A 27,169-nucleotide genomic window follows, 5' to 3' on the forward strand; every position below is an offset into this window, starting at 1 on the left:
TCTTGGTATGCAAATCTCTCTCATATTCATTGTGGATATTCAAAAAGCCTGACCTGCCCGTGGACTACAATTGAGTAGCGCCGCCCTATATATACTGGGCTTCCTAACACATGATCAACCTTTGGTTGGTTTCATGGCCAAACACTCTTCTCTCATTCTCTCAATATAGGATCTGCCTTACTTTTGTAGCAGATGATGCTGTGACAGATCTCCTTGAAGATTTGTGCAAGGCGGGCAGCTCGAGCTACCTCAATGTTCTCTTCTGCAGCCGCTAAACGTCGTGTCCGCACTGATCGAGACGTCTGCAGTGCTGAAAACTGTGTCATGAAAACATCTAGAACAGAGAGTGGAGAAAACCAAATTGTTTTAGTGGGTGAAAAATGTATTGGGGTATTTATTTCAGGGTATGGTGTGCAGGGTTCTAGGTAGGAGATGGGTGTATAAGGTATTTATGGGACATGTAAAAATGTATGTGATGGGTCTGATTAATGTTTGTACAATAAAGGAAGTAGGGAATGGAAGACTAGTGCATGCTAGATAGGGGTTGTTTTGGAGGGGGCTAGACAGTATGTGTTGGGGTGTTTCATTTGGGGTAACGAGTGGATGAATGGTGTGGGAAATATCTTTCTGTTGATTCGCATAAGAAGTGTGTGTATGTGAGGTAGGGATTTCTTTTTATTTCAGCGGTGTGCAATGGGTTATTACTGTACAGTAACAGTGTGTAGGAAAGGACTCTGGGTTTCATTGGATAATGCACATATTAGCATAGCTGATATGGTCAATTCATCCTCAGAGAAACCATTATATACTATACGAACACCAACAGCATTTCTCCCCAGTGTTTCAGTTATTTCCTTCCATCTCCTCTTCAGTATACTAACAATTTACTGAGGCATGTGCTTTTGGGAACCACAGTCCACTTTGTCAGATGCCTCAATAAATTGGTTAGTTTACAAGGAAGTCACCTGCCCCTGTCATTTTTGATGCACGAGACTAACATGGCTACCCATCAGATAATTTAACAGAAGTACTAACTAAATAATTCTTGCCCTTGGATCGGTAGCATGGGTTTTGGCCAGGTACTAGTGACCTGGATTGGCCACCGTGAGAACGGGCTACTGGGCTTGATGGACCATTGGTCTGACCCAATAAGGCTATTCTTATGTGCTGTTGTATCCTATGAAGAACCCATAGGTATAATTCCACCTTCAAAGCTTTTACCAGATTTGATATTGCCATCATCACGACATATCCCATTCCATCGGTTGTAAAGTGACACAGAGTGAATGTCGTCAGAGGCATTTTTCACTTCTTCTTGCTTCTGTCTTATCTTCTCCCAGTTTCTTACCAGAAACATATGATGCTTCAGAACAAAATTCCTAAGCAAACACACAAAGCATGCTAAATTCAGAAACATCTTTCTATCAGCAGTCCAACATGTGTTGCAGCTGCATCAGAACTACTTTCCTTTTCAAATTTAATGATCAGGGAAATTTGTATACTATGTTCTGATGAAAAGTAACTAAGACGACACCCAGCATCCAGCAGTACACTCCTCTCCCCATCCAAAGAATGGGCTCTCTAACTCTATCTTCTCTCTCACCAGAGGAAAAGTCACCTAACCGTTTCTCCCACCTCAAAGAGTGCCTATTGTTCTTCCCTCTCCAGCAAGGGTGTAGCCAAACATCCAATCTGTGCAAGCCTGAGCCCAAAGTCGGTGGGAACAACAACCCTGCCCCTCTCCCAGGTGATCAGGAGGTTCACTTAACTCTACTCCCCTGACTCCTCCCCTCCCAGTATATTCAAATCCTTTTAGGTCTCACTGGCAGCAGCTCATTCCCCTTGCTTGCATCGACTCTGAGCCTTCTCTCTAATATAAAAATGTGCAGACTTTCATTTCAGCCTTTATCCCAGTTTGATTTGACTGGCTGTTTTTAAAAAATTTTTTTATTGATTGCTCATGAGGAGGGTATTGAACGACCCCTAACGCAGACAGGTACGCTGAAACATGGCCCATGTCGGGTCTATTAATAAATAGAAATTTGGGGCTGGAAGCACAACATTGTCCAATCGTCGACTTAATTTTCTGACACAATGCTCCAAATGTCTCTCTGCGTGGTTTTCTGTGTGTTCGTACATTCGCATTAATGACCTCATTAGTATTAAAATGAGGTCATTAATATTAAAACGAGCCATCCGATCGATGGCCTATCATGGCAAAGGCATGCACTGAATTTAGCAATGGTAAATACCGACCTGAAAAGACCGACAGGTAACTGTGTTACCAACAGGTCTGCTATATTTTTTCATTTTTTTTCCTACGGGGACAGATGTTATATGTGTAACACACACACAATATCTGCCCCATAAAAAAAAAAAAAATCATGCTATTCCCCCATTCCCCCCCAATGATGCCCTGGAACAAAAATAAAGAGGCAGGAGGGATGCCCACTCCCTCCTGCTGCTGCAAACCACCCCTTCCAAACTCCCCATATTTAGCAAAAAAAATCAGCAGGAGGGATACCCACTCTCTCCTGCCCCCCTCAAGAATCTTATCTTAGACGACAGCAGGAGGGATGCTAAGTCTCTCCTGCCTGCAGGCCCGCCTTTCCACAATGGCAGGCCTGCCCCTTCCCGGTGCATCCTAGGAAGCACGAGGAGGGGCCTAAGGCCCTGAATGGCTCAAATGCCTAACATCCCTCCCAGGGGAAGGGCCTTAGGTATCTGAGCCAATCAGGACCTTAGGCGCCTCCCAGAATGCACTGGGCAGGACTCAGAAGTCATTTTCTAAACGAATGATCGGATGGGATTACGGCAGACCTCTGCAAACTCATTTGCATGGGAAGCTGTTTGAACACTGATCACCATTTTGAAATCAGCCAAAAAATATCTGCCTGCAGCGACCTGCACAAACTAATCCAGCTCTTGGTTGCTCAGAACTTGAAGGTCCCTTGTGCTTCTTTTCGTGCCACTGTTCCCTATTTCTTCACTTTCTCACCCTATTGCCAGTCTGTCAACAGCTATCATTTACTTCTTAACAAAACAGCTAGCCAATAACAGAACCATGTGCTTCCAGACCCCACAAAGTTGTGGTGTTCTCTGAGTGAAGGAAATATTAAATTTCCATCAACAGTAAATCAATATGTCTGGTAAAAATCAGTAAGGAGATATTAGGTTCTTACCTGCTAATTTTCTTTCTTTTAGACTCTCCAGACTGGTACAGTTCACTGATGGTAATAGCTCACCATGACCAGCAGGTGGAGACTGAGACAAAACTTTGGCTGTAATACTACTATAGCTGTGCTTCCCTAGTCTAACCAGTCTGCCGAATAGCCAAGCAGAACTAAGAAGTGCTAATTATAACAGTAACAACACTCCTAACAGGAGTAACACCTAACATAGAGCAGTACTGTTGGAAATTGAATCGAAGAAGCCCCTTCAGCAAAACATCCCCATAGCTTGCCAACTACGCCAGCTGATCCAAAGCCGCTATAATTTAGATCTCCCCGACCCTATAAAAAATACTCGAACCCGCAGAAAAAAAACACACTCTTTACGCGAATCCCACAGGAACAACAGACAGACAGACAGGGTGGGGACTGTACCGGTCTGGAGAGTCTAAAAGAAAGAAAATTAACAGGTAAGAACCTAATTTCTCCTTCTTTATCATTTCTCCAGACCGGTACAGTTCATTGATGGGATATACCAAAGCGCAGTACACATCATGGGTGGGACCCTTGGAGGGCCACCACCAGAGCACGCTCACTGAACACCGCGTTCCGACGCACCTGGACGTCTACACGGTAGTGTCGCACAAAGGGTGGCAGAGAAGACCAAACTGTATATAGTATATAATGATATATAACTTTTACCAGGGGTGGGCCGAGATCACAACCGATCAGTGGATCCTGGAGGTGATTCGGGACAGTTATGCTGTGGAGTTTTCCCTCTCCTTGCCAGATCACTTTCTTGCTTCTCCTTGGCAGGTGGCAGAGTAGACCAAACTGCGGTTTTACAGATATCTACTGGAGGCACCAGAGAAGACTCAGCCCAAGAAGCTGCCTGACTCCGAGTGGAATGAGCCTTGAGAAAATCTGGAACAGGCTTCTTCGGAAGAGCTGAGGCAACTCTAGAAAAATTTGGGGGAGGTGGAGGAAATTGGGGGAGGGACTCAACATGTGGCCAATCGAGTGTGACACCCCTGAGGTTGGACGGACCCCCGAAAGGGTCCCCCCAAGCTCAATCTGGCACCGAACAGGGACAAGAAGGCCACTAAACAACTTGAAACAGGCTTACACAAACCATTTTCAGGGAAGACTGGCACAGCTTACCACACCTGCTGAGACTGGGAAGCACAGTTATTAGTATTACAGCCCAAGTTTTGCCTCAGTCTCCACCTGCTGGTCATGGTGAGCTATTACCCATCAGTGAACTGTACTGGTCTGGAGAGATGCTAAAGAATTAGGAGTTCTGTCAGCTTACCTCTCCCTGTTGGACATTGGCTTCATATGCAGTTGTGGGGCAAGTCTGGTTGGTGTATTCACACTATCGCTGGGCTCTTCTGGTGTGTGGCCCCTCTGCAAAATAGATGGATCATACTGGTAAGAGAAAAGAAAGGCAAGCTTTACTAGAAGAAGCATGCAATGCTGTCTTTATTTTATTAACATGTTCTTCTATATGGCATGTTCTTCTATCTGGGCATGGTAGTAGATTCTTCAAAACAAACTAAACTGTGGAAATCCAAAGTTCTTGGCACTCCTTTTATTCAGATAATCCTTGAAAACACTGTCCATATTTGTCTTTGGAGGCCCCAACACAGGCCGTGTTTCAGCAAAACACATCTTCCTCAGGGATCCAAGATGTTAAATGCAGTTGCGTATACAAATGTGGAATGACATTAATGGCTTGGCGAACCAAGTGAGAAAACCTGCTGGAGAGGCTAAACACTGCCGTGCAGGAAAATGCTGTCTCTCAGTTACTGTAGGAAACTATGTTGCTCTTGGACTTCTCACCTTCACTACTCACCCTCTTCTTTAGCTTGTGTTTACACTTCCTCTTCTCTTTTGAGCGTCCAGGCCTTCTGTGTGTTCCCAGCAGTTGGTTGCTTTTGTTTTGCAGCCCATTCATTCGCTGACTCTTCCCTCCAATGATTCCCCTACACTTGTCAAAACCACATTTGCAGAGTTGCTAAGAAGGGAAAGGAAAGATGTGACAGGCTGTTTCTTGGAAGATCATAAGATTCTCAAGAACCTAGGCAGTTTCCTTCAGATTTGCTTAGACTGGATGCTCACAATACGGTTCTCCCAAAGCCCTGAAGAAATGGTGACCACATATGGCCTTCTGACCTTCACAAATACATTCCCTCTTTCACTGGAAGTCAGGTGCCATCTGTTTATAGATCTATCTCGGTTAATATAGCACTGCATATTGCACAGGAGCTATTCTCCAAAAGTCAAATGGCCTTCAATTTTCAGTGTTGAGTCTTACTGCAGTTTCTCAAAATTTCAAGTATGTACTAAAACCAACTGGATTTTCAAAATATAGGACATGTGCAGAGTCCTAAATAAGCATGCAGAATGCACTTGTTTTAGGCTCCTGAAATTTCACAGTGTGTGCATGTCACTTTTTTCTAACTCCTGATTTCACATATATAAAGCCAAAGCTTTTGACAAACCAATGTAAAATTCAAACATGTTTAAGGTGCTTGTAGTGAGGGAATTTATGTGAAGCCATGGACTCTCAAATTGTGGCATGCATATTTTACTTTGACAACATTACTATACTTCACCCTTCATCAAGGTTTTCCCCATCTCATCTCAGTCTCCTCTGCTTTCACTATTAGTCTGCACTCTCCTCACCTGTTTCTCCATGTTAAAGGCATGGAAGTTGTAGTCATAAGTCAGCTCAGTTCCAGCAGGCATGTCCTTCAGTGCATACAATCCAATCCGATAAACTCCATTAACAGACCTGCAGAGAAGATCCAATTTACCTCATGACATGAGAGCATACTTCCTGGCACCTGCAAACAGTAGGTCTACATCTGTATTCACACCACAAATTGCTCTTGTAAATTATGTTCTACTCTAACAGAAGGAAGGACAAGGCTAACAGCAGACAGAAGATATATCCTCCTGTGTCACCATTCAGGCATTTTATACTACTTGTGCAGATAATTAATTATATTTCAGGGTCCTGAGTAGTTGGCATATCAAAGACACTGTCAAGATTAAAACTCATGGCCTGGAGAAAAGATTCATAAAACATACCTCAGTAACCTAAACAATAACATATCACTCTTTTCTTTCCTACTGAGATAGATAAATTATTGAACACCCCTCGTAACATGGGAATCCACATGAAATCAAGGGATGGAACTTGAGATGCAAGGAAGGTAGTGGGTGGATTGGTGCTCTGCAAGTTGTATGTTACTATCTAACACCATCAACATAGTCCTGACTCAAGGAGTCGGTGACAGAATTTCTAGAGTACATATAAAAAGAGCTATGTCTTATGGATGGAAAGCGGGGCAGGAAGGATTTTACCTGCCATTGTTTAGCAATAGAAGTCAGGGTTTTAAAAAAAAAAAAATTAGTATTATTGCAACAATAATTCTCAACTTAACTGCAATCTACAGTTCCCCAATTCCACTGCTGGAAGTGTTCAATATGTAGCCTCTTAAACACTGAGGGACAGAAGGATTAGGAGGCTGCAGAATATTAAGAAATTTCTCAGCAACTGCTGCACAAGATGGGTACTAGTTGGCATTACCTAAAACCCAAGAGAAAAAAATGTTCTTGGGTTTCCGATTATTTTGTGGTTACTGGTTTGACACCGATTTATAGTGCTTGACATAGCCCAAACACGTTTCCTTTCTATCGTACCATTTTTGCATTTCGCAGTTGGGGTTGCAGCTATGGTTGATGAAGCGGGCCTCATTGCCCATGCGGTAGCTGTCGATCACCATGCCACTATCCAGATTTAGGCAGTAATGATCATTGTGATCATGGTACTGCTCAATCATCCGATTCCTGCAACAAGTGGGGTGGAAAAGAGTTATTCAGGTTTATAAGCTTAGCACTATTTGATGAATATATGCTCTGTGCACCTCTCAGAATCTCTCATGGCCACAATGCTAGGAGCTAGTAGAGAGGAAAATGTATTAATCTGAAGGAAGACGTGGTTGACTCCTCCCAGTGAAGTATTTTTTAGAATAACAGTTTCAGCTAAAAGAGCTATATTTGGGAGCCTAACAACCAAATGGAGAAAGAGCACATTCACTGGTCAAGTTCAAGCAGCAATCAGAGACCTAAACTGATAGCAGCTCTTTCCCTGAATATCTCAAACCTTTGAAGCAAACTTACCAAGGATTTTTCCTTCAGTCCTACAACTTCTGCTTGGACATAGATAATTCAATTCAATTTCTCTTTCTATACCGTTCTCCCAGGGGAGTTCAGAACGGTTTACATTAATTTATTCAGGTACTCAAGCATTTTTCCCTGTCTGTCCCAGCGGGCTCACAATCCACCTAATGTACCTGGGGCAATGGGGGGATTAAGTGACTTGCCCAGGGTCACAAGGAGCAGCGTGGGTTTGAACCCACAACCCCAGGGTGCTGAGGCTGCAGCTTTAACCACTGCGCCACACACTCCCCTTAATACCTTCAGCTTACAATCCTTCAACAAGTTACGACCTGTCTTTTGTTGGACTACACCAGCCCTCCAATCCCCAAATAGCCACGACCTGATTTCAGAACAGCACATGTGAACTAGAACAGTGTCAGGATTTCTGTTCTTTGTCCAGCCCTGTTCATACTTTTTTCTTTCAAATCTAGGCTGCTTAAAATTCCCATGAGCCTTTTCTAGAACTAGAAAAGAGTCTAAGTTTGCTCTCACTTTAACATATAAACTACTAATCAGCTAAACAGTTTCTAATATGCTTACATGCCATACTTGTGAAGGGTCCTCAATAAGTCAGACATGCGCAAATGAGCTCCATGAAAAGCAAATGATTTAAGGCAAGTGATCTGTTGTGATATATCAACTTAACTGTTTCATAGGCAATTTTACAATTCTTGCACTGGGGCAGGAGAGAGAAAACTAGGACTACCGAAGATCTCATGATACAGTAACTAAACCATCAATTTCCTTTCACACAAGGCACAGGTTTGATGGTGTTACCAGACTTTATAGCCTAACAGGGGGGATATGAATACAACTATCACCATAGAAAACTCTCCCAAAGTGAAGAGGGCATCCAAGTGCACAGAATTACAAAGCAGATATTGCTCAATTCAGTACCTGAACTCCTGCTCGCTGACAACCTCACCCAAGTACTCAATGATAAACTGTCCTGCTTTCAAGGATTCCTTTGTGCGAATCCCCCAGCCTTTGCCTTCAGCTCGAAAGCGTTCCAGGCACTGCACCCACTCGTGCCTCTGAATCCTTTGGTTACGACACTGCTCTCCACAAGGGCAAGTATTTGGGGAACACTCAGCAAAGATCATCCTGAAAATGGAGAGAAACAGGCCAGCTTTAAGGCTTCCTTATTGTTTTATTGTCCATTCATTAAGGCTTTTTGGCAGTCTATTTGGGATCAAATAAATTGCTTGTTAGAAAATCATGTAGCATTGTCATATGACACAATTTTATTTGGCATGTTTATGAGAACTAAATGTCAAATATCTGCTAATAATAACAAGCTTTTGATGATATTGACAGGAGTTGCCATCCAACAAATAACATATAATTGGAAGGATTGTAAAAGGCTGAATTATTGTTTCTGGTGGAATTCAGTTTGTCACGTGTATAAAATGGAAAGAGCGTTGGCAGTTCAAAAAGGTTACTATAATAAATTTAAGGATGTGTGGAGACCATTATTAAAGTATTATAATGAACAATTTACACTTTTCCCAATTTTAATACTCATGTGGCTTTGAGGTGGGGAGGGGCCTGATTTTAAGGCCAAATGGGACAGGCACGTGGGATCTATTCACAGAGAAAGGTAGGGGAGGGTCTTTGGGGTGGGCAGACTAGATGGGCCGTGGCCCTTATCTGCCGTCTATTTCTATGTTTATGTTTCTATGTCTATGTTTATGTTTCATATGGCTCAGGGAGTAATTCATTGCTTGTGTGCGGTTACTAGTAAAAAGCAGCAATGACAGCCAGTCTCTTACCTGTTCAGACAGTCATCAGTACACCCCTTCTCATCACCATTACTGGGTTTCTTGCAGTTGCAGGTAGTAGCCTCATACCCAGACAGAGGCTTCACATCCACATAAACATCTGGTGGAAGGCAATGAAGGCATTACACAAATGAGTTTTCAGAGCAGTAGGTAAGGGTACAATTAACAAAAAGACATTTCTGAAGTTCAGAAGTCTGAAGTCTGCATGCAGTTTTTGGAAACCTAGTTTAATTCTAGTTCTATGGACAGAGATAGATCAAACAGCCTAACAGGGAAAAGCAACTGCAGGTGAAAGATTTACAGCAATACTTACTAGAACGGATTTTTTTGTACAGTGGAACATCTGGCTTTTTATACAACTGAAAAAAAAGAAAGAAGTCCATTTAATAAGCTCTACCATAGTTTCTGTTGAATAAAGGTTTTGATAGTGAGTGAACAATAAATCAGAATTGCTGTGGACAGCAGAATAAATCAGCCATACACTGGTGACATAAGAACAGCCGATCTGGGTCAGACTGATGGTCCATCTAGCCCAGTATCCTGTGATACTAATCACAGGGATAAGCAGTGGTTTTCCCATGTCTATCTCAATAGCAGACTATAGACTTTTTCTCCAGGAACCTGTCCAAATCTTTTTTAAACTGATACACTAAGGGCTCCTTTGCGTTTTAGTGCACGCACCGGATTAGCGCGTGTTAGCCAAAAATCTACCGCAAGCTCAAAAGGAGGCGGTAGCGGCTAGCACACGCTATTCCGCGCGTTAAGGCCCCAGCGTGGTTTTGTGAAAAGAGCCCTAAGTGCTGTGATGTTATCCGATTGTGCCAACACCCCTAACCCTGCTCTTCTAGAGCCCGGAGAAACCTAAAAGTTTTTACTGGGCACGCGTGGGTTCTCCCTGTGACAGTTTCCCTCAGTCTGTGCTATAGCTTATAGCAGCTTTGTCCAGGGAAGGCAGGTGGGTTTCTGTGGCTGATTAATCCTGCAACTCTCATTTCTCCAAGTACAAACAGGATGCATCAGCCACACACTGGTGAGTCCGAAGCTTAGGGTTGGAAAGAGAATCCTATTGGAGCAGCTTACTTATTGCAAAATGGCTTCAAACTTTATTGCAAAAATACATGGAAAGCAGTAGAATTCAACATTTAGAACTCTTGTCACTTAAAAAAAAAAAAAAATGATTAACTAAAACAGATATAACCTATGAAATATTTTCATTGTAGTTTCATTGTAGCTTATGAAGGTAATGATGCCTGTAAATTCTGCAGGAACAACTTTCACAAAGAATACACAATAACTGTTTCAGCAGGACGAGGAAGCCCGAGTCAGAGGCTTTGTCTAATAGCCACCATATTTCCCCTGAAAAGACTGTGGATTTGCGGCATTTGGGATGGTGGTATTAAGCTTATAGAGGCAAGGAGAGTGTTTCTAGCAATCTCATCCAAGAAAAACAGCTGATATTGAGAGGATGGCTGGCTGGCTGCATCATGGAAGTCGCTGGGCTGGACTTCTCCAAATGACCAGAGTGGAAGATCTTCGGACTACCAGCTGGCCAGACTGCGAAATCCGCCCCCACGGATCCTCATCCACGTAGTAGGGGGTGGGAAAGGCAGCCTGCGCCTTGAAACCTGGGTGGGTTTCACTCCAGATGCATACAGCCTGCGCTTAAAACCAGTGACAAGGTCAGCGGGCAAGCAAACTCCCAGGGGAAGGGACCCTGAGTCTAGGAAGGATGACACACAGCAGGCTGGCTCCACAGATCCACCAGAATTTCTCTGTGAAGCAGCAGTCCGGCACTGTGGGACTGCATCCTTTCCTCTGACAGGGGACCACCGTCAAGGGGTATAAAGACACTGAAGCCACTGAAAAAGCAAACTTTAAGCGAAAAAAATAAGAAAAAGAAGCAGAACAACTGCAAAAAAACTTCTACACAGATTGCTTGCAGAAATTGAAACTAGATATGCTTCTAGCTCTCAGTCTAAGGGGATGGAGCATTGTGCTCAGAAAAGTGTTTGCATTTCTGCAACTCCCGGATTGCGGGTTGGACTGAACACCTAGTGTATCGAATCCAGAAGGGGCGTAACAGAATAAGGGCTTCTTGAGATGAATGGGACTACAGATAAGTTCCCATCATTTCCTTGGTTGCAAGAGCTAAATATGGAGGATTATAGAGGTAGCTCTCTCTAGTAATGCACTGAAGATCACAGCAGTGACATTTCAACATTGGGTTTCAAAGTTTGTAGCAAGCTGTTCCAATCATTGTGCTACTTATGCACACCAAAAGGTGCACAGAAACTATGCAGAGTTTAGTGACCAAACTATCCTCATAAGCAGGAAATAAAACATACCAATATTTTATTTACCATTGAAGGTCTGCGTCATTTTCTGAGGGAAAAACTGCAATCATACTGTGATGAAGCTGCAGACAAAATCTTAAAATAGCTGTGTTTTCTTTTATAAACTACAAAAATGAATAGAGAACCAACAAAATCCAGAATATCCAGGGCAAGGGCTACAAATCACCCATTTAAGGAAATGGGTGTGGACAACTCTCTCGCTGCCAAGGGGAGTTGGAAGGGGTGTCGGGTGGGAGAGCATAGGGGGTGTTGTTTGGAAGCAGGAGACATTGGGCATCTCTCCCGCTGCCAGGGGGAGGGGGTGTCTTTTTGCTGCAGGAGAGACAGCATCTCTCTCCCGCTGCCAAACGGGGCTATAATGCAGTCTAAACACAAGCTATAAAATACACTTTTTTAAAAGTGCTGTCACTGTACTAGCATCCTCGGACCAGTCACTGATTTTTGTTGCCAAAACCCAATGCCGCTCTTGAAGAATGGATCAGCAATTTTGAAGAATCTACTGGAGTGTTCATTTCAATACTGAAGAACCCATTTGTAAGGCAGTGTTGGAGACTGCTAGAAAGCTCACTAAAGATCGAGATAAGCTGTTTTGATAATCTGTCATTAAAATGAGCACAAGCTAAACCATTGGAAACCAGTTTAGTGACTGTTAAAGTTTTAAGGAAATCTCATAAGAACAGCCATACTGGTCAGCAGTGTTCCCTCTAAGCGGGCGGGTGTTGTGAGCAAACTTTTTTCACTGTGAGCTAAAAATATCGGGCGCCAGCAAGTTATGAGCCAAATAAATATGTTGCTTTCTACCACAGAACTTCCTTACGTTTGTATGGAATCTATCCCCTTTCAACTTTAGAGAGTGCCCTCTCGTTCTCCCTGCCTTAGCTACTAAGTCTATTCCCTTCAGTACCTTGAATGTTTCTATCATGTCCCCTCTCAATCTCCTCTGCTCAAGGGAGAAGAGGCCCAGTTTCTCTAATCTTTCGCTGTACGGCAACTCCTCCAGCCCCTTAACCATTTTAGTTGCTCTTCTCTGGATCCTTTCGAGTAGTACCGTGTCCTTCTTAAAGTACCAGTGCTGGACGCAGTACTCCAGGTGAGGGCGTACCATGGCCCGGTACAGCAGCATGATAACCTTCTCTGTCTCTTCAGTCCAGCATCTGCCCCTTCCATTCACTGTCTTTCCCTGCCATCTCTCCTCCTGCCCCCCCCCCCCCCCCACCCCCCAATTTGGTCTAGCATCCATCATCTTCCTTCTGTTCCCCTCATGGTCTGGCATCTCTATCCTTCCCTCCCCCCTGTGGTTTTTAGCATATCTCTCTTCTCATTTCCTCCACTCAGATCTGATCATTCTCTGCTCTCTCTTCCCTTTTCTTCTCTGGTCTTCCTTCTCTATTTTCTGCCTCCATCTAAATTAAATTCTTTCTTACTATTTAGTCCCGTTTCCCTCTTTTCACTGTGTCTACACACAGCTTGTCACCCCTTTCCCTCACCCCTCCATTATCTTACTATTTTCTTCCCCCTTTATTTATCTCCTCCTTCCATCCAGTATGTGTTCTTTCCCCACTTCCATTCAGCATCTGCTCTCCCTTCTCAACTGACATCCATCTGCCTTCTGCTCTCTCTCCCTTCTTCTCACTTCCATCATCTGTCCCCTTCTCTCTCTCTCTCATCTCCTCCATTCCATCATCTGCCCCTTCTCTCTCTCTCTCTCTCTCCCCCCCCCAACTTCCATCATCTGCCCCCCTTCCCCTCACCTTTGTGGGTCACTTTCTTTCCCCTGAGGGTGGCTCATGTCACAGGGGAAGCTTTGGCCGAGCAGAACCGCTTGATTGACAGTGGAACTTACTTGATTGATGTCGATGCTGGGGCCCGTTGCCGTTTGAAGGAAAAAAAAAAAAGGTGGAAAAAAGGAACCTGTAAAGGCGAGAGGAAGGGAAACCTCCAGGACAGCTGCTTTTTGCCCTCCTTCAGCGGCCCAAGAGTTCAGACCAGCAGCGGCAGCTCTGTATGCTTTTAACTTCGGTACAGAGCTGCCCCTAATCAATAGTTTAGCGCGGTTTCATGAGGCAGCCTCGGGGCCTTTGATAGCCGGCCCGCTTCGATGATGCGATGTGGGCCGGCCTAGCAAAGGCCCCGAGGCTGCCTTATGAAACCGCGCTAAACTATTGATTAGGGGCAGCTCTGTGCCGAAGTTAAAAGCATACACAGCTGCCGCTGCTGGTCTGGAGGTGCGGAGACAAGGCAGGAGGCAAACGCGGTGGAAGGCAGGAGTCCCGGCGAAGGCAGGAGTCCCGGCACAGCGACTGCAACAGGAAGTTGCAAGTCAGCTGACGCCGGCCTTTCGTTGCGGCGGGGACCGAATCCTTCGTGGACCGGCAAGATTTTGTTTGCGGACCGGCGGTTGAAGAACTGTGCTCTACACTGTGTGCGCTGCGACGAGAAACTTGTGCGCTGCGAGGTAATATTTTGTGCGCGTGCGCACGTCAACGCAGCTTAGCGGGAACACTGCTGGTCAGACCAATGGTCCATCTTCTACTACTAATATTAATTATTTCTAAAGTGCTATCAGACGTATACAGCATTTAGTCCAGCCTCCAAATTGGCTAATCCAGATCACAAGTACCTGGCAGAAACCCAAATAGTAGCAACATTCCATGCTACCAATCCCAGGGCAAGAAGTGGCTTCCCCCATGTCTGTCTCAATAACAGACTATGGACTTTTCCTCCAGGAACTTATCCAAACCTTTTTTAAACCTATCTATGTTAACCACTGTTACTACATCCTCAGGCAATGAGTTTCTGGACTTAACTATTTTTGAGTGAAAAAATATTTCCTCCTATTGGTTTTAAAAGTATTTCCCTGTAACTTCGAGTGTCCCCTAGTCTTTGTCATTTTTAATGGCGTAAAAAAATCAATTCACTTGTACCACTTCTATACCACTCATGATTTTGTAGACTTCAACCATCTCTTTTTCAAGCTAGTCCCCCTAAAGACAGAATTACTTCTTGCCATGGAGAACGCTGTTTTACAGTTAGGTACCTGGCATCCTATAGCATGCAGGATCAGCAAAACATACCTTGGAATCTATCCTGGAAAGGGTACATTTGTGCAGCAGCTCTCACTTCTCTTTCCAGCAAACAGTTTCTGCCACTAAACAGAGCTCAAGCGTAGTTGAGGATAACTCAGCAAAAATAAAGTGAGGGAATTCAAGTGGTTCCCCAACATATCCTGTGAAAGAAGAGAATGTAGCCCTGAACATGTGGAATGACCTGGAATAAAAAAAGTCCTTCGTAAGGCTTAAATTGAAGTTGGATGCGGCTCTCATCACTGAAAAATCTGCCTGCAGGAAACCAATAAAATAGTCTTAGTAAAGAAAGGCTCCAGTGAGAGAATTTGAGACAGAAAAACTGAAGTCTGCTGTCTTCCCAACCCAGCTCAAGGATCAAGCTACTGCTTAAGTGAGCTGTGCTCCTGAAGCAGCTAAGCATCTTGTCTTTCAGTGAAAGCTAGAATGGGCACAAAGAGTTATTCTCTTTCAACATGCTGAAAAACAAACTCCAAAAGCTTCTGACATATACAGTAACAGTCTGCCAAGCTCTTGCTAAAATAGAGTATTTCACCAAAATGCACAATGACTTTGGCAGCCACTCGGAAAGAAATGTACCGAGTAAAAGAAAAATTGCACTGGCTTCCCCTAACATGAACGATGCAACTTAAAGGGCTAAGTTTTACCTATGGATTATTTGTCCTGGAGCTCTGTTCATATTACTTTTAGTAAGCAATGCCTCATACTTTCTGTACATTTTGAAGAGTTACCTCAACCCCAAGACACCAGTCCCAGGAATAGGGGGAGCAAAAGGAAAGGGTCCCGTCCAAGTATTTCCAATAGAAATATTATCTTTTTTAGCTGAATTCCTCAAGCAGAAAGGCAGTGCAGTTCATCACATAACCAGTGGGAACTGGTTTGGAGGGTATCAGGCATATTCATCCCAGAATCCACATAGTAAACCACCACCACTTGCTGGAGACAGAAAAATACTACATATGCCAGCTTGAATGGAGAATAGCATTGGATTATTTTGGTTTTCTGTCTCCATCTGCTGGATGGCAGACAAAACACCCACAAGTTCTGGATTGGTTTGGTGAGAATGTTAGGGAAAGAAGGGATATCGAATAAATATTTACCTTGAGATCACAATAAATACACTGAATGATAAATTTTCAAACTTGACACAATACTCAATGGCACATCATTATTAAGAAGCTTAAACACTAGAAAAAATACTTTAAACTGAACAGGAAGTCAATGTAGATCTTATAATATGGGAGCAATATAAACTAATTGTGAAGCACGCTACCCACCCTGTATTATAGAACAGTAACATTTTGAACCACCTGAAGTGCTTGCATCAAAGTTCTTAACCGTCAGAACCAAATTTCAGTTTCAATATCAGTGCTGAAACTGGTACAAAATTTGGGTTTGGCCATGCAACAGTATTTTGGCCAAATCCGTAACTCCTCCCCCATCATAAGCCCCACCCTCCCACCACCCACAGGCCCTTCATAGGCCTTACAAGTGGGATCGCTCTTGCCCCAAGAGGCCATTAGACTTCCAGGGCTTCTTAAAGTAGCTAGGAGAGGGCTGAGCAAGTATCTAGGGAGGGGTGATGAGTGGCCCATGGGATCTGTTCTCTGCTGAGGGAGGGCACCAGTTTTAGTTGAAACCAAGTGGTGAATTTTAGCTGCAGATTCAGTTTCAATTGACTGAATGAAAGCCCTGTTACTGGCTGAGCAGACTGGAGGAAACTGTCATAGAAGCACAGTTGTGGGAGAACCCATGCATGCCCAATAAAAACTTCTAGGTTTTTCTGGGCTCTAGGAGAAAAAAGTCTGAGATTTCAGCAACAATGTAAGCCTGATGCATCCTGCTTGTCCATGGAAAAATATGACATTCTCAAGGGCTTAAGTGGACATAGCAGTATAATCCTTCAAAAGTCATCTCTCCATAGAAAATCAATCACAGTTTTAATAGATCTAAGAAGCAGGCCTAGGTTCTGTCAGCATTCAATAGTGATATCAGTGGCTGCAAGTTTACAGCAGATTATTATACAGAGGCACAGTTTAGAGCAGCTAAATGCAGCTGTATTAATGTAACCCAGGTCTCTCTTGAACATATAATGTTTTTATAATATGGGCTAGTGCAGATATGGGCAACTCCGGTCCTTGAGGGCCGGAATTCAATCGGGTTTTCAGGATTTCCCCAATGAATATGCATGAGATCTATTTGCATGCACTGGGGAAATCCTGAAAACCCGATTGGATTCCGGCCCTCGAGGACCGGAGTTGCCCATGTCTGGGCTAGTGTCTAAGACCCATGAAACCTCTCTGAAGAGGTGAAAAGTCACTAAGCTGAAATGAGCAGATTTTTTTTTTTTTGCCTTAATTTAATGGATATTTAAGGGGAGATGCACTGGGTCTGTGGTTTATACAATGAAACATACTTTCTATTCATTCATGTCATTACAGCACACTGGAATACATTTTCATTAAAAAATAAAAACCTCATGGGATCAGTATACGAAAAAGGAATGGCTCTCAAAATGGTCTCTGTGTATATTTGTTCAACAAACGTATAATTTTTCATGCAGAAACATTCACTAAAGTCTCAGTTGTAACTTGTGTGCCAATCCAAGACTATCTGGAGTCAAGTCATTGGTCAAAGAAAAAAAAAAAAAAAAATACATCTCAGGATGAGTAGCTTTCCAAATTGCATCGCTTTGAGAAGAAAGAGTGGAAAAGATTTACATCCTAGCTCCTTAATCACAAGTGAAAAAAAAAAAAAAAATCTTTCCAAGTAGGGAAAAAATTGGCTTAGGTTTACAAGATCTTTAATCCAAACATGAAGCCAATAAATAAATAAATTCTCATTGTATGAAATTTTCAGCCTGCAAGCAAAAAAATAAATTCCACTCCGTTGGAAGGCTACCAAGAAAAATACAGTTTGAAATCTCTCCATGCTGCTGGCAGTACATCTGAATTCTCAGGAGGCCTGGGCTAAAAAAAGGTTCCTCGCACAAAGTAACAACTCTACCAAAATAAGAGTCACCAGAGCAGTCTAGACCATGACAGGTCCAGGAAGCTCCCAGACCATTTTGAAAAGAGAGGAGTCGAACAGAGAAGACAAGTTTACTTTTCTCACTTTTATTTTTTAATTTCAAACCTAATGTTCTCAGAACATGATAAATTGTAAACAAATGCAGTACTATGAAGAAGAAAATAATAATTCTTTCTGCCATGGTCTTGATTTAGAAGTCAAATAATTCTGGTACAAATGGTATGCCCAGTTTAGCTAAATACCTGGTTGTGTTTCCATTGCCAAAGTATATCATAGGGCAGCTGGAAGTCAATTCTTTTCTGTCGCAGATACTTTCCTGCAATAAAAAATGATTGAATACATCATATATATATTTGTTTCATGCTGTTTAGTGTATCCAGGAGAGTGATGCCAGGGAACTTACAAGTCTGCTCTCCAGGAGTACTAGCATAAAGAAAAATTAGCTTTCTGGTGCTCTGCAAATGTACATTTTTTTACATGGCCTAGTACAGATAAAACTACAGCATTCTCTAGTGGAAGACTATTCCAGCGATCAACCACCCTTTCAGGAAGTTCTTTTTCACTGAAAGGGTGGTTGATCGCTGGAATAGTCTTCCACTAGAGGTTATTGAGGCCAGCAGCGTGCCTGATTTTAAGGTCAAATGGGATAGACACGTGGGATCTATTCACAGAGAAAGGTAGAGGGTGGGTCATTGAGGTGGGCAGACTAGATGGGCCGTGGTCCTTATCTGCCGTCTGTTTCTATGTCTATGTTCTTCACTTTATTACATAGTCAATGCAAAACTAAGTGAAAACTGCATCTATAGAATAATAATAATAATTTATTTTTATATACCACCAAACCTTCAGTTCGAAGCAGTTTACAATAAGAAAAAGCTGGACATAAAGCGAATTACAGTAATCGTCAAATGGTTTCTCAGAAAAATGCAAATTACAATTAATTCAAAATCAGAATCAAAATTAATTTATCTCAAAGGCTGTTCCAAATATGTAGAAAAGTAAGAGTACAATAAATAAGAATCATTGTCAGATATATCATACGCAACAACAACAAAAATCCAACAAAGTCTGCAGTGCAAATACAGCAAGCAGAAAAACAAGAAAAAAACTGCAGACAATATGTACAAGATGCAGGCTATGTTTATTATACCAAATATTAAATGCGGTAACTGATATCACCTTTTTACAAACCAAGGGACAAAATTAAAAAATACAGTTAAGTCAGAAATTTTTTAACAAATAAGTTTTAAAAAGTTTTCGAAACAAGTAATAGGATTGAGTTTGAGGGATAAGAGCATTCCAATAAGAATTCATTGTACCAGCCTGAAATGCCAGGGTTTTCCCCCCAAATCTCTTATTACAGTATGCTTTTGCTGAAGGAAACGAAAACCAGCATGATCTTCGTGTATTCTTGTTAGAATTATAGAATTCAAAGTGGGAAGAGAGGTGGGTTGGAGACAATCCAAATAAAACTATAAAACAGATACAACCAAATTTGAACAGAATTCTAGCCTCAAATGGAAACCAATGGAGCTTTAGATAATAAGGGCTTACGTGATCAAGTTTTTTAAGGCCAAAAATCAAGCGAACTGCTTTATTCTGTATTATTCTTAGTCTATTAAGGGTCTTTTTGTAAGAACCTAGGTAAACAATATTAAAGTAGTCCAATGTAGGCAAGAATGATGACTGAACCAGTATCCTAAAAGACGTTAAGTCAAAGTATTTTTTTGATGGTACGTAGCTTCCATAGAATTGAAAAACATTTTTTAACCAAAAGGTCGGTATAAACATTAATGTAGTGTAACACCTAATATTCTTATCATAGTAGCTATAGAATAATTTTGACTGTTTAAATGAAGTGTCTTTTCAGTGAATTTATCATTGGGACTGACAAGGAAAAACTTTGTTTTCTGGATTGAGCTTCAATTTGAATTTAGTAGTCCATTGTTCTATTTGTGCCTGGATAAACGATATCTGATTTTTTTTACTTCAGTCGTAAAAGATGTTAAAGGAATAAGTATTGTTATATCATCGGCAGAAATATAGAATTTTACCTGTAGGCTGCTTAATAAATTACCCAGTAATGCTAGATAAACATTAAATAGGGTAGGTGAAAGTGGTGAACCCTGTGGGACACCACATGGGTTCACCCACAAAGAAGAGTATTCACCAGTACTGAGTACTTGGTATGACCTATGTTTCAAAAAACCTTGGAACCAATTCCATACGTTTCCCGAAATTCCAACTGAATCCAGGCAATTTTAATAATATCTCATGGTCTACTAAATCAAAAGCATTATTCAAATCCAGCTGGAGAATCAAATGCACTAGACCCTAACCTATGAACACGATCAATCAATGAAGCTAGTACAGTTTCTGTGCTAAATCCTGAGCGGAATAGATTCTAAGCTTTATCTTGACAATCCCTCCTCTACATATCAGCACAGCAACCTGAGAGACAGAGTAAAAATTGGAGGATGTGATTACTCTATAGATTTTCCATGACTTTGTGCCTATCTGCAGAATACTGAAATGGGAGCTTCCTTGCAGCTTCTTAAAACCCAACAATGCTGGATGGTTTCATAATTTTCACTATAAAAAAGGGATTAACCCAAATGTTCATTGTCCTATGCTATGATACTAGAAGGGGGGGGGAAGAGACATGGGTTTCGTGGACCAGGACTTCCCTCCATGTGCAAGACAGAGCTAGAGCAGGGGATACTCCTGAGGAAATTCTGCTCAAATGTACGATACAGAATGTACACTGAACTAGAGAATGACACAGGGACAAATTTGTCCCTGTTCCCGCAGGATCTCAATATCCTCACCCCGTCCCATTCCTGCAAGTTCTGCCTTAACCGCACAAGCTTCGAACACTTACGATTTTAAAGTGTTCAAGGCTTGTGCAGATGAGGAATGAGATTTCAGGAATGGGGCAGGGACAGAGCTCGCAGGGACAGGATGGGGTAGAGAGATCCAACAGGGAAAATTTGTCCCCGTGTCAATTCTCTACTCTGAACTTCCCACTAATGCATAATTCTACACTTGTCACATAGAATTTTGTGCAAAGAAGACAGAAGTGGCAGACCTGGCAGCTCTCATGTACTCGTATACCCTCTTTCCATCCACTCCACCTAACCAATCCTAGGTCTGACTGATGACCTACCAAGTCATACTCTGTATGACTGTGTGCTTCATGTCAAAAGCTGGTGGCAGAGGAGGATAGCCTATAGGGCATCTGTTCATCTCCTCCTCTTGCCATGTAATCAATGGGATGGGAATGCTGTACTATATAGGGGGAGGGAGAGAAAGCAAAGTTGTTTACCTGCAACAGTTGTTCTCTGTAGACAGCAGGAGAATGCAGTAACACTTGCTAGTGAAGTCCTCTGACTGAGCCTGAGTGCCGGTGCTCTCTCCTAGCTAGGTAAGCTTTTGAGTTTACTGGACATGTGCAGGAGTCCCTATACCTACAGTCCCTCTCCTCAGCTGGTCAGTTTTGTCTCAAGAAATGAATAGGAATGAGATGAGGGGATGGAGGGCGGCAAATGTGGCTGCATTCCTCCTATTTGCTATTGAAGAAGCTGTAGCTCGTACTTTATGAGATCCAATTGTACCAGGCAATTGAATTTGTGCTCTTGTGTAGCAAAATTTGATTCAATATGCTATCCAAGAGGAAAGAGCTTTTTTGATGTTGGTTTTCCTTGGGTAGCTGGATTATAGGAAATGAAGAGCTGGTTTGTCTGGTGTAAGATAGCAGCCTTGAGGTAAAAAAGTAATACTCTTCTGCAGTCTAATATATGGAGATTTTGCTGTGCTGGAGAGGAATGCGGAGGAGGAAAAAATGATGGCAAAGTTATAGTTCCTCATAGGAGGCTCTTAAATAAACTCCAGGGGTTGAAATTAGGGTCCAAAATGATGAACTGGATTGAAACTGGTTGATGGACAGACGCCAGAGGGTAGTGGTAAATGGAATTCACTCAGAGGAGGGTCAAGTGAATAGTGGAGTGCCTCAAGGCTCGGTGCAGGGCTGATTCTGTTCAATATGTTTGTGAGTGACATTGCTGAAGGGTTAGAAGGTAAGGTTAACCTTTTTGCGGATGATACTAAGATTTGTAACAGAGTGGACACCCCGGGGGGGGAGTGTAAAACATGAAAAGGATCTGCAAAAGTTAGAAGAATGGTCTAGAATCTGGCAACTAAAATTCAATGCGAAGAAGTGCAAAGTGATGCATTTGGGGGGGGGGGGGTAGAATCTGAGGGAACTGTATGTGCTGGGAGAGAGGCTGATAAGAAGAAAAAATGGTAAAACTAAAGGGCATAATTTGAGGTTACAGGGAGGAAGACTTAGGAGCAATGTTAGGAAATTCTTCTTCATGGAGAGGGAGGTAGATGCCTGGAATGCCCTCCCGAGGGAAGTGGTGGGGAGGAAAACGATGATGGAATTCAAAAAAGCGTGGAATAAAAATAGAGGATCTCCAATTAGAAAATGAAGGATGTAAAGTAAAGAACTAAGACCAGTATTGGACAGACCTGCACGGTCTGTGTTCCATATATAGTGATTCGGTGTAGGATGTGAACTCCACTAATATGGAGCACGAGGATGTTACTGGCCAGACTTTACAGTAGTTGTCAGGAAACAATGGGATGGTTGGATAGGCTGGAGTGAGCTTGGACGGCAACTTCAGCATTTGGAACCTAAGACAATACCAAGTGGACTTTACAGTCCATGACCCAGAAATATCAAAGAAGAGACAAGTTAATCGAATCATGTATTTTTAATGGGTATAACTTATGGGCAGACGGGATGGACCGTTCAGGTCTTTATCTACTGTCATTTGCAGAAACCTAGAGAGTAGCAACAATCCAGAGCTGAGATTGTGATGTCATAATGCCTCATTCCACCAATGCCTAAGAGCCAACCTTGTCAGTGATGTCACAATGGCTTAATATCCTATACTTGGCTCACATAAGAGTTGCCATACTGAGACAGACCAAAGGTCCATCAAGCCCAGTATTCTCTTTCCAACAGAGGCCAACCCAGGTCCCAAAGAGCAGCAACATTCCAGAGCTGAGATTGTGATGTCATAATGCCTCATTCCACCAATGGCTAAGAGCCAACCTCAGCAGTGATGTCACAATGGCTTGATGAGATAGCAACTTCAGCATCTGGAACCTAGGACAATACCAGACTTTACAGTCTACGGCCCAGAAATATCAAAGAAGAGACAAGTTCATCTAATCATGCATTTTTTAATGAGCATAACTTATGGGCAGACTTGATGGACCGTTCAGGTCTTTATCGGCTGTCATTTACTATGTTACTATGTTATAGTTTGGTTCAGATGAAAGTCCATGACAACCTTAGAAAGAAATTTTGGGATGAGTTTGCAATTGTACTCCATTAGGAAAAAATTGGAGATAAGGATAATACGTGACTAGTGTTTGCTGTTCACAAACTCCTCTGGTTGAAGTTAAAGCTGTGAGAAAAACTGTTTTCCAAGTAAGGGAAGTACTCTTATATGGTCTGTTAACCAGTACAAAAGTGGAAAGCAATTTTACCACGTCTGTGCATTATAGAATGTTAATTGGGGGAGGGTGGAACCTGAAGCAAAATGTGTGCTCTACGTGTCGAGAAAGATTAGCCACAGACAGTACTATGTGCCAGGTTTGTAATATAAAAGACAGCCAAAACACTTTATCAATGGGATCTGAAACATTTCAAAATTTTTCTGGGATTTGGACTCTACACAAATGTCAGAAAAAGCTTGCAAGAGGGAGGCATGCCATGCTCTCTGCAGAGTTAAGCCATACTTCACTTTATAGTCATTTTTATTACCAGATGGTACAGTATGCATAAACATTTGACAAAAGACCAGAAAATATTCCTAAAAATACGATAAGCTAATTATGGTGTGTCTATTCTCACTGAATAAGTGCAACAAACGTATGGTTGTACTGATGGTAAATACTTGGGCACATGATATGAAATATCCTGTGTGTAGGATGTTTGAGCAGAGTCAGATTTAGAGAGCTGAATACAAATTACAGTGTTTTCTTTACAACTAGCTCCTAATTTGTCCTTATTTTCAAAGCTTTATTTTTCCTTAGCAGGTTCCATGAAATAGATAAATCTGCTGGGAATTTGCTTTCACTTCAATGACCTCACTAAGTAAAACAAAGGGCTCTTTTAAGTGCATTGGAAGCAAGCCAGGAGAGCAGGGAACTTTCTCCAGTTCTCATTAAGTAGACACCAGTGAAATGATCTGCCAGAGAATTAAGCCTTGTAACCTTATTCCCTGTTCTATAGTTACACCATTCTCCAGCTACCCCAGTACTTAAAACAGAAGTTTATTTTTGTCTCCTGCTACGGAATCGTTGGCCCATGCCTTTTCATGAGGAACAGTAGGAGTTGTGCGGCATACTAAAATAGCACCAGCACAAGATGGGCATCACATGTAGTCATAGGACTACAACCAATATGGAGGTAACAGTTATAAAGGAGTGGAGAAAAAGGGAAGAGACAGTAAGAACCAAGGGGAAGAGTAATAAATTGCATTCTGAGTACGAACATCTTTTCCACTGCCTGTTCAAACTGACCTATGGTCCCCAGTTACTAATGAAAGAGGCCAGGCTCTAAACACCAATTATGCCTTTTCATAGATTCTATGGCTGGCTGCAAGGGCCTGGATCTCTCGGTGATCACCTCATCCTGGAAGGATGGCCTGGCATTTTTGCTAGAAAAAAAACAAAACACACTGCACATAGAGCTGAATCATTATAAACCAGTAGCCTCACTGAAAAGCAGTTCTCCTAGCCTACAAATCAGAGTTTAAGACCATTAGTTGCCAGGAATAGAACAAAGTGTTTCAATACTCACCAACGTGAATGGGGGCTGGGAAGAGTCCATATTCATGCTCTCCTGGAGTGTACTCCAGCTTTTCTTTCTTCAGTTGGATGAGACGGCTCTTTGGGCTGAGGGGAAGAGGAACAGAGAGAATGCCTGTGCATAAAATTACTACAACTCATGCTACTAACATTTTACCTGTTAGGCGATACCAGTGGCACGCCAAGGGTGGGACGGTTGGTGCAGTCCACTCTGGGTGCAGCCAACTTCCTGTTCTCATAGCAGGGGACTGGCAGAGCCGATAGCACTATGTCCTCCTTCATTGTCTGGAGGAGGGGTGCTCCTTCCCTGATGGCAACCAAGTCAGGTACGCCACTGGGTGACACTTTCATAATTAGCCATGACTTGTCCTGACTTATGATAGAGGAGCATATGGCAGGATCAGGGATGATTTAGTGTAATGCAGAGCACTATCCTTAAAAAGTCTTGTTAAACTGAAGAATTCTTGTTCTATTTATATGACTTTCAAGGTTTCACTACATTTCAAAAGGTATACTGTATACTATAAATGCTTGGGATTTATGGGACTTTTTTTTTAATAATCTTTATTCATTTTTAAAAACACTTTCAACAAGTGAAAATAGAGATAATTAAAACATTGTACACTTTAGACATCACTTAATATATTACAGGATTAATACAGATCAATACCCTCCCCACCACCCACCTTATTCACTATCATTAAGATATCTATAAAATTTTTATCTTAGTTTCCGAAATACATTTTTAAAACAGAAATTACACATATATAACCATTCAGACTTATTTATCAATCCTCAAAAACACCACCCTTCCCCCCAATTACCATCCTTAAAAATAATCAATTAAAACACTTATAATCCTACCCCCCTGGATGTGCATTTTATCTAACAAAAAACATAACTATAATAATTCTACAAAAGATGTCAATGGACCCCAAATTAATTTAAAGTTTGAAATATTCCCTATGAAATCAGCTCTCATTTTTTCATATTTATAGATTAGACATAGACTTGCCCACCAGAATGTAAAGTTGAGACGATCCCAGTTTTTCTAGTTCCTTGTAATCAATTGTATAGCTGTACTTGTCATAATTAAAAAAGACGTCTTTTATATTTGTCTAGGGGATCTTTGATATGCAAAATTTTACCACAAATTACTACTTCATAAATTAAAGGAATCTCAAATTCTAAAATATTATTAATATGTCCCCAAATTGATTTCCCAAAAAATCAGTATCTTAGGGCAATAAAACAGCAAATGATCTAATGTTCCTAGATCTAGAATTATCTAACTTATTCAGTCTAACTGGGGACTTTTATGGTTCGTTTTACATATTATAATACAAATTTTTAACATAGGTTAATCAACTTTTAACACTCATAAAATCAATTTGACATGCTAATGAAAAGCATTCCTAATAAATGTACTACTCCAATAAGTTACAGTTAGTTAGAAATGCTGTTTTTGATATTGCCTCCAATAATTTGGAATGCTTCAACAGTTCTTTATGGATAGAATCCATTTATTTGATATTTAAAAAAAATACTAAAAACATTCCTGTTAACTCAAATCTTTAGCCCTGAATATCATGTCCTATTAGTCATCTGTTCCTTTTCAGTTTCATCATCATGCTGGCTTTCATGGCCTTTACTTTAAGTTGTTTTACTGATTATTTGTTATGTCTGCCATTTAACTTCTTATTTAACTATATATTATTTTGTGATCTATTAAGAACTTATTTTTGAATTACATGGAATGGTATTGTAAAGATTAAAAATGGCTTGAAAAGGTAAAGTAAATTTATTGCTAATGTACCCTTTCGAACATACCAAAAACGACTTTGTGGCTCTGGGAGAGAAGGTGAAGCAGACAGGTGCGCAGGTGGTGTTCTCGTCTGGCCAAGAGGCACTTTTGTTTTCACACTGATGCTATGGCCTAAGCTGCTGTTCACCGGACTATTTTGACAAGTTTAATTATCTATGAGATAGCATGAAAAACACATTTCCCCCCCCCTCACCATAACATACCAAAATATTGATGTTTAAAAGGGCTGAGTGTGTTAACGGTGAGGATACATTCCCATTAAGAAAAGCTTAAAAAAATGAAGGGAGATCACATTCAAGTTTATAAACACCAAGTGAACCAGTTCAAAGGTCAGCCTCTCAATCAAAGAAAACATGCTAGTCCTGTCAGCAGCAGCATGGCCACACACAAGGAGGATCTGTACAATGAAGGAAGCCTGGGAGGAAAGAACTTGCATACACAATGAGAATCTTGTTTCTCTCACTTATGAGTCTCTTCAGAATGGCACTGTGGTGAAAGCTAGCTCTTATGGCAAATACTTTTATCTTGAAACCTTATTTTCTTGGAAGGTCTCCTCATAGTCTTAGTTTAAATCCTTTTGTCTCCTTACATATATATAAAGTTTAGTATTCCTTTTACGAAGCCGTGTTAAGCTTTTTTATTGCCGGCTGTGGCATTATTAGCTCCAAAGCTCATAGAATTCCCATGAACATCGGAGTTAATACTGCCATGGCCGGTGATAAAAAAGCCTAACACGGCTTTGTAAAAGAGGGGGCTAATAACTTATCAGAAATGGATTCAGGACATACAATTTTACTATTTTTCATTTTTG

The 27,169-nt window shown here is 41.7% G+C and overlaps 1 protein-coding gene across 4 annotated transcripts in view; it reads right to left on the reverse strand.

The window, feature by feature from the left end:
* ASH1L (ASH1 like histone lysine methyltransferase) overlaps positions 1–27,169 on the reverse strand; it is a 111,845-nt gene that overhangs the window by 20,100 nt on the left and 64,576 nt on the right. For 3 of the 4 annotated variants that reach the window (XR_004537235.1, XM_033924049.1, XM_033924048.1), the window contains exons 7-17: positions 24,526–24,620; positions 17,891–17,964; positions 9,495–9,540; positions 9,173–9,281; positions 8,298–8,504; positions 6,882–7,028; positions 5,859–5,967; positions 5,026–5,187; positions 4,483–4,598; positions 1,222–1,379; positions 182–334 (exon numbers count right to left, since the gene is read on the reverse strand). Coding sequence is in view for 3 of the 4 variants with exons in the window: in XM_033924049.1 (XP_033779940.1) it covers positions 182–334; positions 1,222–1,379; positions 4,483–4,598; positions 5,026–5,187; positions 5,859–5,967; positions 6,882–7,028; positions 8,298–8,504; positions 9,173–9,281; positions 9,495–9,540; positions 17,891–17,964; positions 24,526–24,620 (1,376 nt within the window). In the remaining variant the exon portion in view is untranslated. The remainder of the gene's footprint in view (positions 1–181; positions 335–1,221; positions 1,380–4,482; positions 4,599–5,025; positions 5,188–5,858; positions 5,968–6,881; positions 7,029–8,297; positions 8,505–9,172; positions 9,282–9,494; positions 9,541–17,890; positions 17,965–24,525; positions 24,621–27,169) is intronic. The other variant, XM_033924050.1, reaches the window with a different exon arrangement.

The sequence above is a fragment of the Geotrypetes seraphini genome, chromosome 16, assembly GCF_902459505.1.
Source record: "Geotrypetes seraphini chromosome 16, aGeoSer1.1, whole genome shotgun sequence".
NCBI lineage: Eukaryota > Metazoa > Chordata > Amphibia > Gymnophiona > Dermophiidae > Geotrypetes > Geotrypetes seraphini.